At 39.3% G+C, this 15,860-nt stretch overlaps 1 protein-coding gene across 2 annotated transcripts in view; it reads left to right on the forward strand.

Annotated features, from left to right (window-relative positions):
* RGS17 (regulator of G protein signaling 17) overlaps nt 1-11,728 on the forward strand; it is a 73,868-nt gene extending 62,140 nt beyond the window's left edge. The window contains exons 3-5 of one of the 2 annotated variants that reach the window (XM_075148124.1): nt 4,906-4,995; nt 6,891-7,125; nt 10,642-11,515. In XM_075148124.1, coding sequence (XP_075004225.1) covers nt 4,906-4,995; nt 6,891-7,125; nt 10,642-10,830 — 514 coding nt within the window. In that variant the 3' untranslated portion in view covers nt 10,831-11,515. Of the gene's footprint in view, nt 1-4,905; nt 4,996-6,890; nt 7,126-10,641 lie in introns of both variants that reach the window. The other variant, XM_075148125.1, reaches the window with a different exon arrangement.
* The last annotated feature ends 4,132 nt before the right edge of the window (nt 11,729-15,860 follow it).

The following is a 15,860-nucleotide window of genomic DNA, read 5'->3' on the forward strand; positions in this document are numbered from 1 at the left end:
ACTAACTCACCATTATTTAAGTTATGGCAGTCCTGCCTGTAGCCCGCTTGCACTGGAAGCTGGACGCAAGCATCAAAAAAATCCTTCTTGGCTTTTGGACCTATGACCTAAAAATATTTTGTCTCTTGATCTGATGATAATAAAAATTCCTAGCAGTAGGATAGGGTGAAGAGTGGTGCCAGTGAGATACACTCTTTCAAAGGGTAGAACAGTGAAAGAAGCATGTCAGAACATCTGTTATCCAGAGGATCTTAACTGAATATTGATTTTCACCTGAAAACCAAATTCTGCCTTTAGATTATTTATGTGCAACGGACTTCATGTGGCCTTTGGGACGGCATAAGGTGTGTTACAGTGGTGGCCAGAGGGCTCGTGGCCCAACTGTGTGACATACACAGTTCAGCCTAAAATGTAATCGTCGCCCTGCAGGGCCTAGCATCTACAAACTTCAGCCAAGAAGTAGGAATTGAGCACAGATCTCCTGAATGGCAACCCAGCAACCTACCAACTAGTTCACAGTGTCCCAGTTTGATTTCTACTCCTTATCTTCATGGCAGCACAAAAAACACCACTAAGGCAAGAGGCTTTAGTCGTCACATTGTCTTCAATGCCAGACATAATTGCAAAATCTTGTGATGATATACTGCATATGACGCACATAACTGAGAAAATACCTGAGTGAATAGTAACTGGTGAATACTAACATGGTGTTAGCCACGCATGGGCAAAATATTAATCTTAGCACCTGTCACAATGGCATAGTTTTCTTGCCATAGTGGTAACAGTACTTTCACTGATTCACCAGATTTAGGCTACTGGTACATGAGAATCTGACCCTTGGGAAGCAGTTAAAGACTATTTGTTTTCTGGATATACAGAGAATGAAATCAGGTCCAAGCTCTAAATGATTTTCAGTTTCTTAATGGCAGTAGAAGGTAAGTGCAGCAGTAGAGATGCTAAGCAGCTTTAAAAAAAGGCTAAAACCACCGGCTGGAAACACCTGGAGGAAGAGTCAGTGAGATTTTTGCTCTTAAATTAGTCCAACTCTCTTGATGATTTTATCCAATTAGCTTGGCTTTTTTACTTTACCATGCACCAGTGGCCTGCAATACTGATTTAGCTAAGTAATTACTCAACAGAACAATTATTTAATTGCTGAACATGAATATTAACAGCCGAATAATAGTAGCTAAATAAATAAAGATTGGTTTTCTGAATCCCAGTAGTTACTCCAAAAACACATCAGCTAGGAACCTGGACCAGTTTAACCTCACACGCGGTAATTTGTTCAATTTGTATACTTCTTCAAGTAGTCCCTGGTCATGAACATTTTTACTTATAATGTCTGTGAAGTTGCAAAATAAAAATGCACTCACTCCAAACAGAAATTACTCATAATAATACTGTTGCAGTAGTTAAAGAAACTATCATTTTTGTAGAAGTCAGGAATCCAAGATATATTTGAAAAGTACATTGGGTTTACTTGGGTTTACTGAAGTACTTTTTACCATACTCTCCAGAGCAATAAAATCAGCATAAAAGTGGGCAGAACAAACCTTACATAGGAACAGAAAACAAATCAGTGCTTGTGCTTTCCACTTAAACTCTGCCTTTCGACACCCCAAGCTCTCTCTATTTAAGGCATTAGTAGTTTTGTGTGCTTTTATCATGGGTAATTTACATCTCTAAATTTTAAAGATATCTGCTGGATGTATTCCAACTAATAAATAATAATGGCACCATATATGTTAATTTACATCAGAGGTCTCTCTAGAACACCTCCCTTTCATTTAACTACTTTTTGATAAGGCATATCAGCAATTTCCTCTTCTTAAAGCCTTAACTAAGTAAGATCATTTTGTTAATCTTTATCCTGTTACTTTTACTCTGTTTAGTTTTACACTATACAGCATAATTCTTCTGCCATAATCAGCTAGCTTCCATGATGGAATAATGTATCAAGGACACCAACTCCAGGTATGCAGGGTGCCTTTGCCGCTGAGGACTGCTTGAATTCCACAGAGAAATGTGAACAGATAGGGTATTTTCAACTGAAGATAGCAACATAGCAAATAGCAATGTTGTCATTTTGAGGTAAAAGGTAGCAATCTGTTATTGTGATCAGAATTATTTAAAGGCTGCTTTCAAATTAGCTTTGCAGTCACAGATGTGTAAATATTGAATTTTTTTCCAAGCGAACATGAACCAGTTCCTTGAGTGAAAACAGAACATGTCTGAATTGAATGTACTTCTGTATAAAAAAGATGGTTTCTTTCACAGGAAAAACATATCAAAAGTAATGTATCTGATGGAAGTCCAACCTTGGCAGATGTAGATAAATAAAAGTTGAAATGTAGTGCTAGTGTTTGTCACCAGAAACATAATGCAGAATTTAGGCCAAGATGTATTATAAATTTAGCACAGTTTTAAATACAATACCCCAACTTGAGAAATTGTTCCAACCAAGTATAACACTTCTTTCTTTAGAGTCTTCCCTGTTTTGCAACTCTGACTAACTTCAGCCATTGAACTCCAGCTATGAATGGTGAGATGAAGGAAGTAGGGCCAAGTGTGTACCTCACATTGTCACTCTGGTAGAGATACCAGAAAACTGCACACTACATTCTGGGCCCACCACCTGAACTTTTTATTGAGATGTAGTGGGATGTAGATGAGAAAATCAGAATGCATAGGGCCTATCCATTACTGCTTTGATAAAAAAGTGCAATAAAGTCAACACGGCTTTCTTGTCCGACTTCCTATTTCTCTTTCTTATTCACCCCTCATTACTTGTATCCCACCTTCATCAGCCCATGTTGGTTTTCCTAAGTTTAGCAGAGATCTCGCATGAGCAAAACAAATGGCATTTGATCCCAGACATCAAATTAAATTAGCAGTGTAGATTAACTGCTCTCAGATAAGTCACCTTCTACTTCCCGTAAGACTCTGCATCCAAACCTTGGATGTCTACTGCCCGACAAGTAAATTACCTCAGTACAGCTTAGCTGCTGCTCATGTGATGGAGGAAAGAAAACGGGCAGCTTCATTCTCTTTTGGACAGACTCGGGTGAACACCCTGTTACATTCCCAACCTACACAAGCTGTTTCCTCCTTCCATGGTGTTACTCTTCCATGGAACCAAAGGACACTCAGTTCTCTGCACCCAGCAGAGAAGACAAATGCTGCTCTACCTACGGACTGCAAAGGAGGGAGGGAGGGAAGGAGAGAAGCTTTGTGCCTTCCCTGCTTCTCCCTCACCCCAGCTTTGTGCTCCGGCCAGATGCAAGGTGACCCTAAGCAGTTACATGTGTGGACTTAAAGATTACAAGACAGAAAGTGGATGGTCCCTTTTTTTCCTCCTCCTGTATACGGAACTCCCATTGGCTTTCCTGGGTGCTCCCTCTATAGACTGACGAGCAACAGGTCAGAGGAGACGGAAAGGCTTTTTACCTGCCAACCCCAGAGTTCAGGATGTGTTGTTTCTCCTGCAGCAGTTGATGACTCCCTAACACCTTAGCAGCACTGGAGCTGCATTCCCACGCTGTAACAGGGGAAGCAGGACCAAGGGCCTGAACTAAGGTCTTGGCAGGTAAGTGAAGGAGCAACCAGTATCAAACCGCTTCGTTTGAAAGTGTACGTCTTTGTAATGTTTAAGTCTTAATACGTGCTCTGCTTTACCTGGGAGCTTAAACTTCCAGTTTTCAGAAGAGTATTTGAGATCACCTATTAACTCTGCCAAACGCTTGAAAAAATGTTGAAGAAACTCATAAATGCAGAGGGGCTAGAAAGAAAGGTTATTTGTACTAAAAATGTCTCAAAGCTGGGATTTCTTCTTAGAGTTGAGCAGAAGTTACTCAGATTAGTGGTGGAGGGAGAAGCTTTATGCTACCAACATATTTTTGTATATCGCCACTTACGATGACTGAGAGCATCATTGTATGGTGAATACTCGATATTCAAAGTATGAGCTCTCTTGGGATAGGGAGGGGGGATTTTTTGCTTGGTTGCTTGTTTTCCCTCATTGGACACGCAGGGAACACCTGATAAAGGGAAATCTCCATCTCCTTACGATGTTCCACTTCTTAAGCTTAATTATTGGAACTTATGTCATTCAAAATATGCTTTATTTCAGTAGTTATCAAGAATTGTGTTTTTCCTGGCAATACCATGTTCCAGAACATTCATAGAGAGCACACAAAGAGGAAGTCGCTACTACTAAAGCAAATCTGATTAAAAACATATTTACAGAAAAATAAGTGATGCTACCAGCTCAAAAAAGAAGAAAAAAAAAATTAAAAACATCCTTATATAAAGGAAGTCTTTCTTTTCCTTGCTTGTGGTAATATGAGGGCAATGGATGCCTTTCTGTTGAGAGGCCAGTAAGTTTTACTTTTTGGAATGAAAAACAAATTTAGGTCAGAGGAGGAAATCATAAGGTGCTGCCACACGCTAAGTTCTGTATCTGAGCCATCTACTGCCACCGTATCCTGGAGAGAAAAAAGGGAACGTTCATAAAGAATGAACAACCATCCAGAACTGGTGGGGCACCAAAGCCTCATCAATGTCCAATTCAGGTATTCTTATCCTCCCTACCCTTATTGTTACTAATATTCTCAATTTACTGAGTGAAATCACTCCAAAAGTGACCTCTAAGTGTGTGTCCACCTTTCAGTGGATAAACTGTGAGCTTGTAAAAAATTACACATGCTGATAGCAACTGTTAATTAATATTCATCAGAATTAAGGGGAAAAGTTGCTACCAAAAATTTCTCTCCAAAATTTTAGGGGCAAGAGTGAAAAATTACACTTTACATAGGTATACATCTTTTAAAATTTTGCATTACTATAATCATCGTTTAAAATTAACTTTCTCTAGACAAAATAAAGTGTTGTACTACATTGCAGCCTCACTGTTAGGAATGAAGATAGAGGAGACAGTGCAGGAAGGCCAACACATACAACCAAAATGGAGAGTATCCAAGTCATAGAAGAATGGTAAGTTGGTCAAACTGTTGTCTAGTAAATGTTTTTAATTTGCCTATAACTAGTATCAAGAATTGCCTTGGGTTTTATGCTTCGTGAATGTGCCTTTAATTACTTTTCCTCCAAAAGATTCTATAAAAATCTGTCCTGACAATGAAATGCCAGCAGAGACATTCATAAGTCAGGCTTACTTACAGTTTCTTATTTGTGGGGAAGAACTGTGGGGAGGAATGGGAGGTGCATGGATGGTTCCACAGACCTGTGGGTCTCTATAAGAAGCCTCTGCTACCTGTGAGATCATTTTCTTCTGTTTATCTAGACAAGAACTAAAACTAACGGGCATAAGTGTACTTCACATCAGATTTTTAACATGGCTACCTTTCATAAAACAGCTTGGACTATGGTTTCACTGGAATTAACCAAGGAAACACATACCTTGAAAAACGGGCTAACATGCACTGAGCTTCTATTTCTGTCTAAAGCTTGGGCCCATGTTTATTGTATTGGGAAAAATGCTAACCTTGAGTTCTCTAATCCCATAAAAAGTGAATTAAAACTTAACTCTAGAGGATATGATTGATGGTAAGAGCAACCCAAACAACTCTTTGTCTTCATTGCTACTCATGGTCATTTATGAGAGGACAATGTCAGAAATTTCCACAAAATACTGTAGTGAAGAGAGCTTCTAATAGACAACGAGGGAGCACAGGTTGCTTGTCAGCTCCATCTACCTCAGCAGGTTCTTTTCATTCTCCTCAGAAAGAGGACTTTTCATCTTCAAATCTGTATGTTTATACTTTCTGGTTCAGATTACAATTATTTTGCTGGATAGTTTAAATGTTAAACACTTTCTCATTTATTAGATCTTTTGGACTGCCGAAACGCTATCACAAATAGCTTCCCATCATCCAGTCTGCCTTGCATGCAGAGTAGGAGTTGATAAATGGACTTGAAGAGAAATCATATAGACAAATGTCGCTTATTGTACATGATTACACAGAAGCTATTAACAACAGCTAGTAAAGATCTTGTGTTGGATCCTATCAGGAAGGGGAGGGTGAGCGCTCAGAATTAAGTTTGAAACCATATTTAATTGTTGTTAAGTATCACCTTCTCAAGCTATTCATTGGTACATTAATGGATTAGATTAATGGATTAGTGACGCAAGTTAGTCTTCTGATCACTTATCCAGTGTGTCCACTGTTACAAACCACGAATAGTTTCCTTCAGAAAATGGGAATAAGGACTTTTTCCCATTTCTTCTCTCTCCAGTTTTGCCAGCAACATCCATCACATCTTGTGCCAATAGATCATCATTCAGGTCAAGAGCACCAAACAGAGGGAAGCTTAGCAACCCTTAGGTACAAGCACAGAGAAATATGCTAATTTAAAAGCTCTCTGAATTACTATTTTGTTGGGTCTCATTAGTATGCTCTTGGCTGCCGAGAGCCTTTTGTTTTTCTTGTCCTTCCTGAACCAAATCGTGTGGCAGCCAGTGATTGGCCAAACACCATTAGAAGCCGGAGGGACATCAGGTGTCATCTAAACCCCTCATGAAAGAGACACTATTGCCAGCTCCCTGAAATCACATCTCCTTTAACTGCAGAGGCAGGAATTCAACACTGTTGTGGGATTTTGTCTTTGAGTCTGATGGCTAACAACACTAGTAGAAAATCTGTAGAAAGCCAAGTGCATGTCTCGTAACATTAAACACGTTTAATGGGCTGTTGAGATAATGAATGCACAAGTGAAGAGTGAACAAAATTCCCCTGTCACTGCTGAAGCCTTGTTGCTTCCAGTTTTCACTCTGGACTAAAGTGCAGTTGAAAGGAGAATTTTTGGACGAATGTATGAAAACACTGTCACAAAAATAGAAGCATATTTGTAATGATACTTTGCTTTTGCAGCCAAAACCCTACTGCAGATGAAATTTTGTCTTGGGCTCAGAATTTTGACAAGATGATGAAAACACCAGCTGGGAGGAACCTTTTCAGAGAGTTTCTTCGAACAGAGTATAGTGAGGAGAACCTGCTTTTCTGGCTTGCGTGTGAAGATCTAAAGAAGGAACAGAACAAGAAAGTTATTGAAGAAAAAGCAAGACTTATATACGAAGATTACATTTCTATACTATCACCAAAAGAGGTAAAGCTCAGAATGTTACATTTGCATTTTCTGTGATTCCAGAGCAGAAATGTTATACCCTGGATTGCCAGATGGGGGTCTGAAAGTCTGCCTCATCTGTCAGATGGAAGTCTTAGTAGGGACAGAAAAAGTAGAGAGACAGGTGCCGGGCCATTTAGCATCACTGGCCACAATACCCCAAAGCTCTCTATAAGACTCAAGAAACTCCAGTAAGAGAAGGCTGAGAAATAGGTATGCTTCTTTAGTAATGCTACATGCCAGCCAGAGAGAGGAAGTAAGTAATGCAAATGGATTTCTGGAGAAAAGGCACCAAAATTAAAGAATTTAAATCAGAATCATTATAGATTTATCTGCTGCAACAGCTGTCTCTGAGAAAATCCAGATTTGCACTGGTTATTCCTATGTGAGAGTCCAGGAATAGAGACCACGTATTTTCTCTAATGAAAAGTATGATAATATCTGGGAAATTATTTGTTTTTCTTCAGCCCTTAAACTGAAACAGACAAATTCTGAAATGATCTTCACCTGGAGTAAAGAAAAAGCATCCCATGTCAAACCATGTTTTGGAATAGAGAGATATGTACATATATAAGCACTATAGAAGAGTCTTTCTTAGGCCACGTTATGTGCCTTTAGGTCCTTTGCCTTCTCTCTGTGCATTGCATCTGACTTTCTACTCAATGGCGTTATGCTGATTTATGCTCACTGTGGACCTTGCTTCCTACATTTTACTTCTGTGCTGCATTCAGTAATAATTTGCAACTTCATTCATATGAATGAAGCCAACAGCAATTTATAGCTCCATTATCTTCTCTTGTGCCATAATATATACTTTTGCTTTGGAGTGAGATAACTGCCAGCACAGCAAGCTAATAATGAGTTTTTCTTATAATATAGTATCTCTAGTACATATATATGTGCTGAATGCTCATTTTTAAGCTGAGATCAACCAGCGGTCAAAATTCAAACACTAAGTGTTGTTTGACTTAGAATTTAACAAAACTACTCACAAACTTGATGCACTGGACATGTGCGGATATCATCAATCCAGTTGCTGCTGCCCCTACTGGAAATCTTACGCGGCAAACAAGAACTGTTTGCAAGGCTTTAGATCAGCACGGGAGCTGAAAAGTTCTTGTTCATCCAGGCATCCCAGTCCAGATGTTATCTTCTGGCATAAGAGCTGAAATATTTAGCATCACTTGTTCAGGGATGAAGTTATTGAGGCAGAAGGTCTTAATGTTCTGAACAGATACCTTGTATTCATCTGTTTAGCAAGGAAATACCTTTAATAATTCCAACTGTTTTTGCCATCTCGCTTTAGTGAGTCACTGAAAAACTACAATGTAAATTAATAGTTCCATAATTAAATTTTTTTCATTCTATAAGTGCAATTAACTTTTACTATATTCAATGGCACAAACCCCCACCATCCTGCCAAATTTGAGCTTTTTATCCCAGCTATTATATTTGATAATGAAGAACCAATTAGCTAGCTGCACAAACTGTTTTTCCTAAGATACGTGTGTGTGCGTGTGTGTCAGGGGGAGAATTGCTTACATCTTAGTGTGTCATTTCTGTGCTACAGAAATGCAATGGTCTAGGATTGCAATCTATTCAAATAAATTCTGAAGCCACATGGCTGCAACGCTGCTTCTCAAAACTACCATAACACTACACGCTATTGCATCTAAAAGCAGGTGGTCTCTGGCCAAGCGGCCCCACCGGTCTGTTCATTCCTGCTGTGCAGTCCGGTCTGCTTGCACAGCTACATTAGTTAGACGATGAATTCACTCAGAAAAACGCCTGGCTTGAAAAACAGCCCAGAAAAGAAACGCCACTTTCCGATGGATCGATTGCTTAACTCCGCTAACTGCGGGGCTGCCCAGACAGCCGTGCCAGCACCAGGGAGGAGAAGCGCCAGGGTGGGAAAGGGGGGAGGCTGTTGACGGCAGCTGGCACGGCACGGCCGCCCATCCCCGAGGCAGGCGTACGGCAGGGACGCCTGCTGCGCCCCGGGGTGCTGCCTGCAGGCCTAGCAGGGAGCGCTTCGACGGAGAGCGTGCATTAAGCAGGCGTAATGGATGTTCTGCAGAGATAGCGTACTCGAGTAATAGGGACGGTTTGCTAGCACGAATAGGCAACAGTTTACCCACAGTTAGGCTGCATCTTAGCTGTGCCTTGTGACCGATAACCAAGCAACAGCAAATACTGGAGGAGAAAGAGCTTGCCCGCTGTGGCGGTAACGTACTCCAATATGCCAACAAACCAACAACGCCAGATTCTACAGTTGGTACGGAAGATATAATGAAAATGTATATTTACTCCTCAGGACCATACCATACCGCTGTATTTCAAAGACTTTGCTTCCCCACATATAAAAATACACAAGCTCACACATCCACACACATTCTGAGTTTTCATCTCAGTTAGCATCCTTCACATACCAAGGTATCTTGGTACGTGGGGCTTTCCAGGGTTGAACTCAATCCTTCAGACAGTATGAGTACCTATTTATACGGTTGCAGAGTAGCAGGGTCAGATTGCAAGCTGGTGTAAATCACAGTAGCTTAACTGATCCATTCTTGGTATTTCTCTACTCAGTGCTTTAGCCTTTGTCTTCTTAGCCGAGTAAACCCTTGCTGGCCCCAGTGGGCTTTCCTGCTACTGCCATTTCGTTTAATCCAGAAGGCATTAATTTTACTGGTTTTAGAGCATTTTGTGGATAAGCTGTACATTCACTCAAATTTCTAAATGATATTCTAAAATCACCTGTGCATTCATCCCAAGCATAATATGCCCTTTTCTGCCTAGGCACAGGAGTTCATTACAAATGGAAAGTAAATGAGAAGCTAAAACTGAAACTTGCTAACAACTTCAATGTGGACACATGATATCCTGAAAGTATAAATTACCAGATGTTAAAGAATCTTGAAAAGAAGAACAAATCTGAGATACTTAATATTAATGGAGAGATTAACATGATAAAAATGATTAAAAAATCTGGGTAACTTGGGAGTAACAAGTATAGTGCCTGAAAAAAATGGGAGAAAAATCTGTAGGGCAGCCAGATGAGAATGCTGAATAGAAAGCTTCTAAAGATTTAACCACAAGTGGCCAGGAAAAAAACATTCCAGCTCTCTGAATGGGAGTCATTCAACATTCATTTCAGAGAAATAATTATAAATAGGTAAAAATTATTTTTTTAAGGTAAAATAACATATTTGGGGAAATCCAGGCTACTGCAGAGCTTTATTTAGTTGCACTGTATTTATTCTGTTATACAGCTGCATTTCATCTTACAGATCTTAAGAAGGATGCAAAGACCAAGTCAAAACTGAAACAGAGTTAATGGTCTCAGTCTGTAATTGCGTGGTGGCTCTGAGAGAAGCACAGAGCATTACTTGAATAAGCTGATACACTCGGCGTGTTCAATGGAGCCCTGAGAAATAAAGATACGTACAACAGCCTTTCCGATATTACTGTTTAATGTTAGTCCGTTCTCATCTTCTTCAGGTTAGTCTTGATTCCCGGGTGAGAGAAGTGATCAACAGAAACTTGTTGGATCCCAGCCCTCACATGTACGAAGATGCCCAACTCCAGATATACACCCTAATGCACAGAGACTCTTTTCCAAGGTTTTTGAACTCTCAGATTTATAAGTCCCTTGTTGAAAGTATTACAGGCTCTACTTCTGAAACTTAGTTTTAATTTTCAAAGAAAATAACTTGATTTTTTGGGGGGTGGGTGGGATGGAAGAAAAGTAGTTTAATAACATCTGGAGCTGGGTTCCTGGAGAACTACAGTTTAGCACTACTCAGGCTACTGTGAAGAAAACAAACACATATTATGGTCTCTGTCTACATTTTTACCAAGGTCCTCCTTGCTCGAGATGGCATGGGAGGGGAACAATGGATTTGCCAAAATACATTTGTTTCACACTCCTTTCACCCTACTGCAGTCAAGATTGCAATGATGTATTTGTAGTTTTATGAACAGTCTCCTTGTGTATCCTCACACTGCATGTGCAAGGTAAAACTGCTTCACTTACCACTTAGTTGTTGCAATATTTAATCCAATAACATAAATTATATCTGTATTTAAGAACTTCTTTTGTGCAATACAGTCTTATGGTACATAGAAACAATTGCAGCAACCAGAAAGAGGCTTGCATTTTTTAACATCACTAACTGAAAAAAGCCAATTTTTAAGGTGTAGCATTACTCAACATGCTCTACTGAGTACAATACACTGACTTTTTGAAGCCAATATTTCTGTACAGAAAAAAAGAGCTATTTATCACTGTTTATTTAAAATAAATCAAGCGGAGGATTCCGCTGGTTGTTCACTGCCAAAACTGTGGCATTTTCATTACAGAGTTTGCAATGTCAAAAAAAGAAAAAAAAAAAAAAGGAAGAAAAAAAAAGCACAAACCACTTAAAGGGATCCGTATCTGGGTGACACAATCTATGCGCTGATATTGTTTAATTGTTAAAAGAACAAAGATTTTCAATGTACATTTCAGATGTCAGATACTGTAATTGATTTATTAAAGACTGGCTATCCAGTTCTAACACTGTTGTATAATGTTATGTACTTCAGCAAAAAAATAACAAAAACAAAAACAAAAAAACAAAAAGCTTGATAATTTAGTTTTTTGAATAAAGAAATTTAATAAAAGATTGCCTACATGTAGCATTTTAGAGCATTTTAGAACACTTTGATGAATTGCATCTGTCCTGTAAGATTATTTTTTTTGAAAGCTAAGTCCAGTAAAAAATGTTTTTAAACAAAGTAATGTTTTACGAGGTGGCGGGTTAAAGAAGACTCACCTTAGCTTCTAGCCTCATTGATTTTGAGTAACTCCTTGAAAACAAGGGGTTATCTGGAAAGTAATATTAAACCAAACTTCAAGGGCTCCTAAACCTACAGTCCTTACCCAAGCAAAATGCCTACGGAAGCGCAACGGGCGTCTTTCCTGGGTAAAGTATCCTGTACTGAGCCCTTAATCAGAGCTAAGGCAGCACGGTACTCCCATCCCTTGGCTGCCATGGTGTTTTTAATAGGTGTTTGCTTGGCCTTTTTATCAAAAAATGTCCAATTTTAGGATGCATTTTGACGTTTAAACAGACAGTGACTCGGAACTTAAAAAACCCCATCTTCATACCTAGCACATACAAGCAAAATGAGCGTTAGCATCCCTCACAAACTGCTAAAGATGTACCGAGAAATGACTTAAGAGGCAAGGTTCTTCTCACTTACATGGGCCTAAACGTGGCACGAGCCCGTTGCTTTCGGTGGGACTGGAAAGTCCGGCAGCTGTGTCCTTGAGTGGAATCTAGCCCCAACACGCTTGGCTCCGACCACCCAGTTACTCCTTGCAGGCAGCCCCCGGTGCCAGCTCTCGCTGGAGCCGCTGCTGCCCAGGCGGCTCTGCTGCTGCACAGGGACTGGTAGGATGCAGGTCTTAGTTTATCTTCTGGGGCTTATTTTTTTCCTTTGTTTTACTACCTCTCATTTTTTTAATTTATTGAACATGCTTCAAATAGCAAGTCTGGGGAATTTTTTAATCATTCTTTTTACTTGAAACCTGTGTGCTTTTTTTGGATATATATACAAACAATTTAACGAACTGTTTCTTAAACTCATTTGGTTTTGTAATTTATATAGAATTCAGGAGATGATTAAAAGGGCTATTCTCTATTCCCTATGCAAATATTTTAACTGTTGTAGTGTTTGACAAAATGGGATCTAAAAAAAAAAATCTGCAAAGTGGAAAACAAATCTGTTTACAGTGGCGTTGCTGACTATCCTACCATATTCAGCACTTTTAAATATTGTTATTTATGAAAATGTAGTTTAAAATGCAAGACAAAATATTTATAAATGTTTCTTTTAATAAATACCTGTTTTGTCTGAAAGTGTTATTGTGTTATGACAACTTTATTCATGTTGGTTAGCTACTTACCATTATGAATAAAATACTCAATTATTATACCGATGTTTACAAATCCTGAGGGGGGGAAATTCAGTGAGAAAGGACTGCCTCCTTCTACTGTGAAATACTGTTAGAAAAAATGAATTTTTCTGGCTTTTTTTCTTAATTGGAATTCAACTATGGTCCTACATATGTCTAGTATCATTTGATTACAGTTATATTTACTGTGGTACTAAACATATACAGCATCATATATGTATATATTTACATAGTGTAATTTCAAGTTTGTTGGTGTTTGAGGCACAATACATTTAGTCCACACATCTAAACAATGTGTAAGAGACAAAACTGCATGCATAAGTCTTTACAAATGTAGACTTGAATATTCTTAATGTTACTATTTGATGGTGACCTGCTAGTCATAAGCTATCTTTATAAGATATTTCACACAGGTAGAAGTTCTTGTCAACATAGACAAGTCAGCCTTTCAAGGACCGTTTTAAAGCTAAATGTGCGGGCCCTAAAATACCATCTTGATTTCTAGCATAAGATTCCAAAATCTGTATTTTGAAAAATATTACACCGATCTTCAGTGTCATACTGCAATGAAATCACGTTCAAAATTTCTTGTCTTAAATCCTCTATTTGGAGGGATTTAAAAATTGAACATAACAGGTGAAGTTTCCTTCTTGGACCAAATGCTCATATTAAAATGTTTAATATATATGTCATCTATCAGTTTGGGTTTCCCAAATTTTTTTATGAAAAAATGGATAAGGTCCAAAATGGACAACAAGTCATGCCGTAACATGATCTCATTGCCTATCATACAGTTTTTTGAACACAAATTGTAAAACAGTCAAGCTATTAAACTGATTTATTGTGCATGCAGTGTACAATACACTTTGAAAAACTGCCTAGATACACTTACTCTATAGCCTGGAATAAAATAAGTATGTATTTACCTTGTATTTCAGTTTTTCATGAGAATGTATATAGCAAGCGCACTACAGAAAGTGAGTTATGTTTTTGTCACTTTTGCCCAGTGTTTAATCTTTTCTGTCAAATACAGCCTAATGCCAAATAGCCACAAATAAGCAGAGCACTTGTGTACACTCCTGACCTTGAGGTTTTAAAGAAACTGAATATATATTGTATTATGCATGTGTTCAACTTAGCTGTTTACAATCAATGTTCACATAACTGAGCTGAAAGTAGGTTGGGATACCCAGGATAAAACAAAACCCGCAGACAGTATCAAGAATATTTAAATTAAGACTGAAGGCACATACGGTATGAAGGAGACTAAAGGTGTGACGGAGAAAAGACAGGTCAGTGACACAGGTGGCTGGGCTGCATGCTAACCAGCTGAGTCCAGCCAGCACGGTACCGTGGAAATGTGGCCGTAGTGCTTCCAGGTCCACAGCCTGTCCACAGCTTGCTTGAGCACTGTGGAGTCCACATAATCCATTCGCAGGACAACAGAGAGTGGACACAAACCAGACTTAAGCGAGTAATAGCTCTGTTTTAAATTAAAAGTATGCTAAAGTGTCTGCTAGGCTGTGGTCTAAACCAAGCAAATAGAGGAGACCTACATTCTACGTTACACAGACAGGGTTTAAGCTGTCACCTGATGCCAAGCTTGCTCCCCTAGGCAGCAAATTCGATCACAAGGAGCATCTGCCTGTGGAACCAGTACCTAAAAAAGGTGGGGGGCTCTTTCGGTGAGAGAAGCTTGCTGCACTGACCGTGCCATGAGCCTGCTCAGGAACCGGCAGCTTCTGTATGCAGTAAGTGCTTGCGAAAGCCATTTAGCCTAAGTATTCACAACGCCAATTCAAAAGCAATCAAAGCTGATACAAGAAAGTCTCTTAACCTCAGTGACTCGCTACACCACAAGGAGTGAAGCTCACACCTCTGCAATGTTGGTGAGTCTGCTCCCGGCAGTCTTAACCCAGCCAACAACAGCCCGAGTCCTTATCAAATCCAAGAAAGCAAAAAATTAAGATTGCACGTAGACAGATAGCTGCAACGTCTGCTCCAAGTTGATTTGAACCAAGTCTAGCTACCGACTTCAAGATAGGGTTTTTCTCAGCCCGTAACAGTTATTTTTGGAGAGACCCAAGAATAGCACTGTAGCACATCCTGGGACATGGCTGCAGTGACAAAGGTCCAGTCGTGTTCACCAATACCCTGAGTACGTTTGCAGTGACAAAACATCAGCCCCATTCACATAGGTCCTAAATACTTCTGCCAGGAGTAGAAGTGACATTTGTGGGATGAAAGAACAAAGCAATAATGGTGCCAAAATCAGCTGGAAAAAAAACCTGACATAAACTTTGTCTTGCATATTACTTTAACATTATACCAAAAGCCAGATTTTGCCCCTTCCTTTATCCATAAGCTTACTCTGTGGAAATCCATCCTTCTGATTTAAAACAGGGATACAATTCAGGTGATTCAAAGGCTGACCATCCATCATTGACTCACACTACCTTTTTTCCTTCTCAAGAGCTTTACATTAAGTCACCCCTTACTCTAAATTTCCTGAGTTCTGTGTACTTCTCTTACAAGCAGGGTTCACACAGCCATTAAGACTCTCATAATTTATTTCATTGTTACAGAACACCAAAATATTTGGTCTATTAAATACATAAATTTGGTCATTTTTCCTTTACCCTTCTGAAAAAAGGCTTAGGAAGCTTCATGGGCGGGCAGCAAGCAGTGAGTGCAAGGGAAGTTTTCAGTGGGTGAGATTCCATAAGCAACGGCCTGGGCTGTTTATCAGCGCCAGACT

This window comes from Calonectris borealis, chromosome 3 (assembly GCF_964195595.1).
Source record: "Calonectris borealis chromosome 3, bCalBor7.hap1.2, whole genome shotgun sequence".
Classification (NCBI taxonomy): Eukaryota; Metazoa; Chordata; class Aves; order Procellariiformes; family Procellariidae; genus Calonectris; species Calonectris borealis.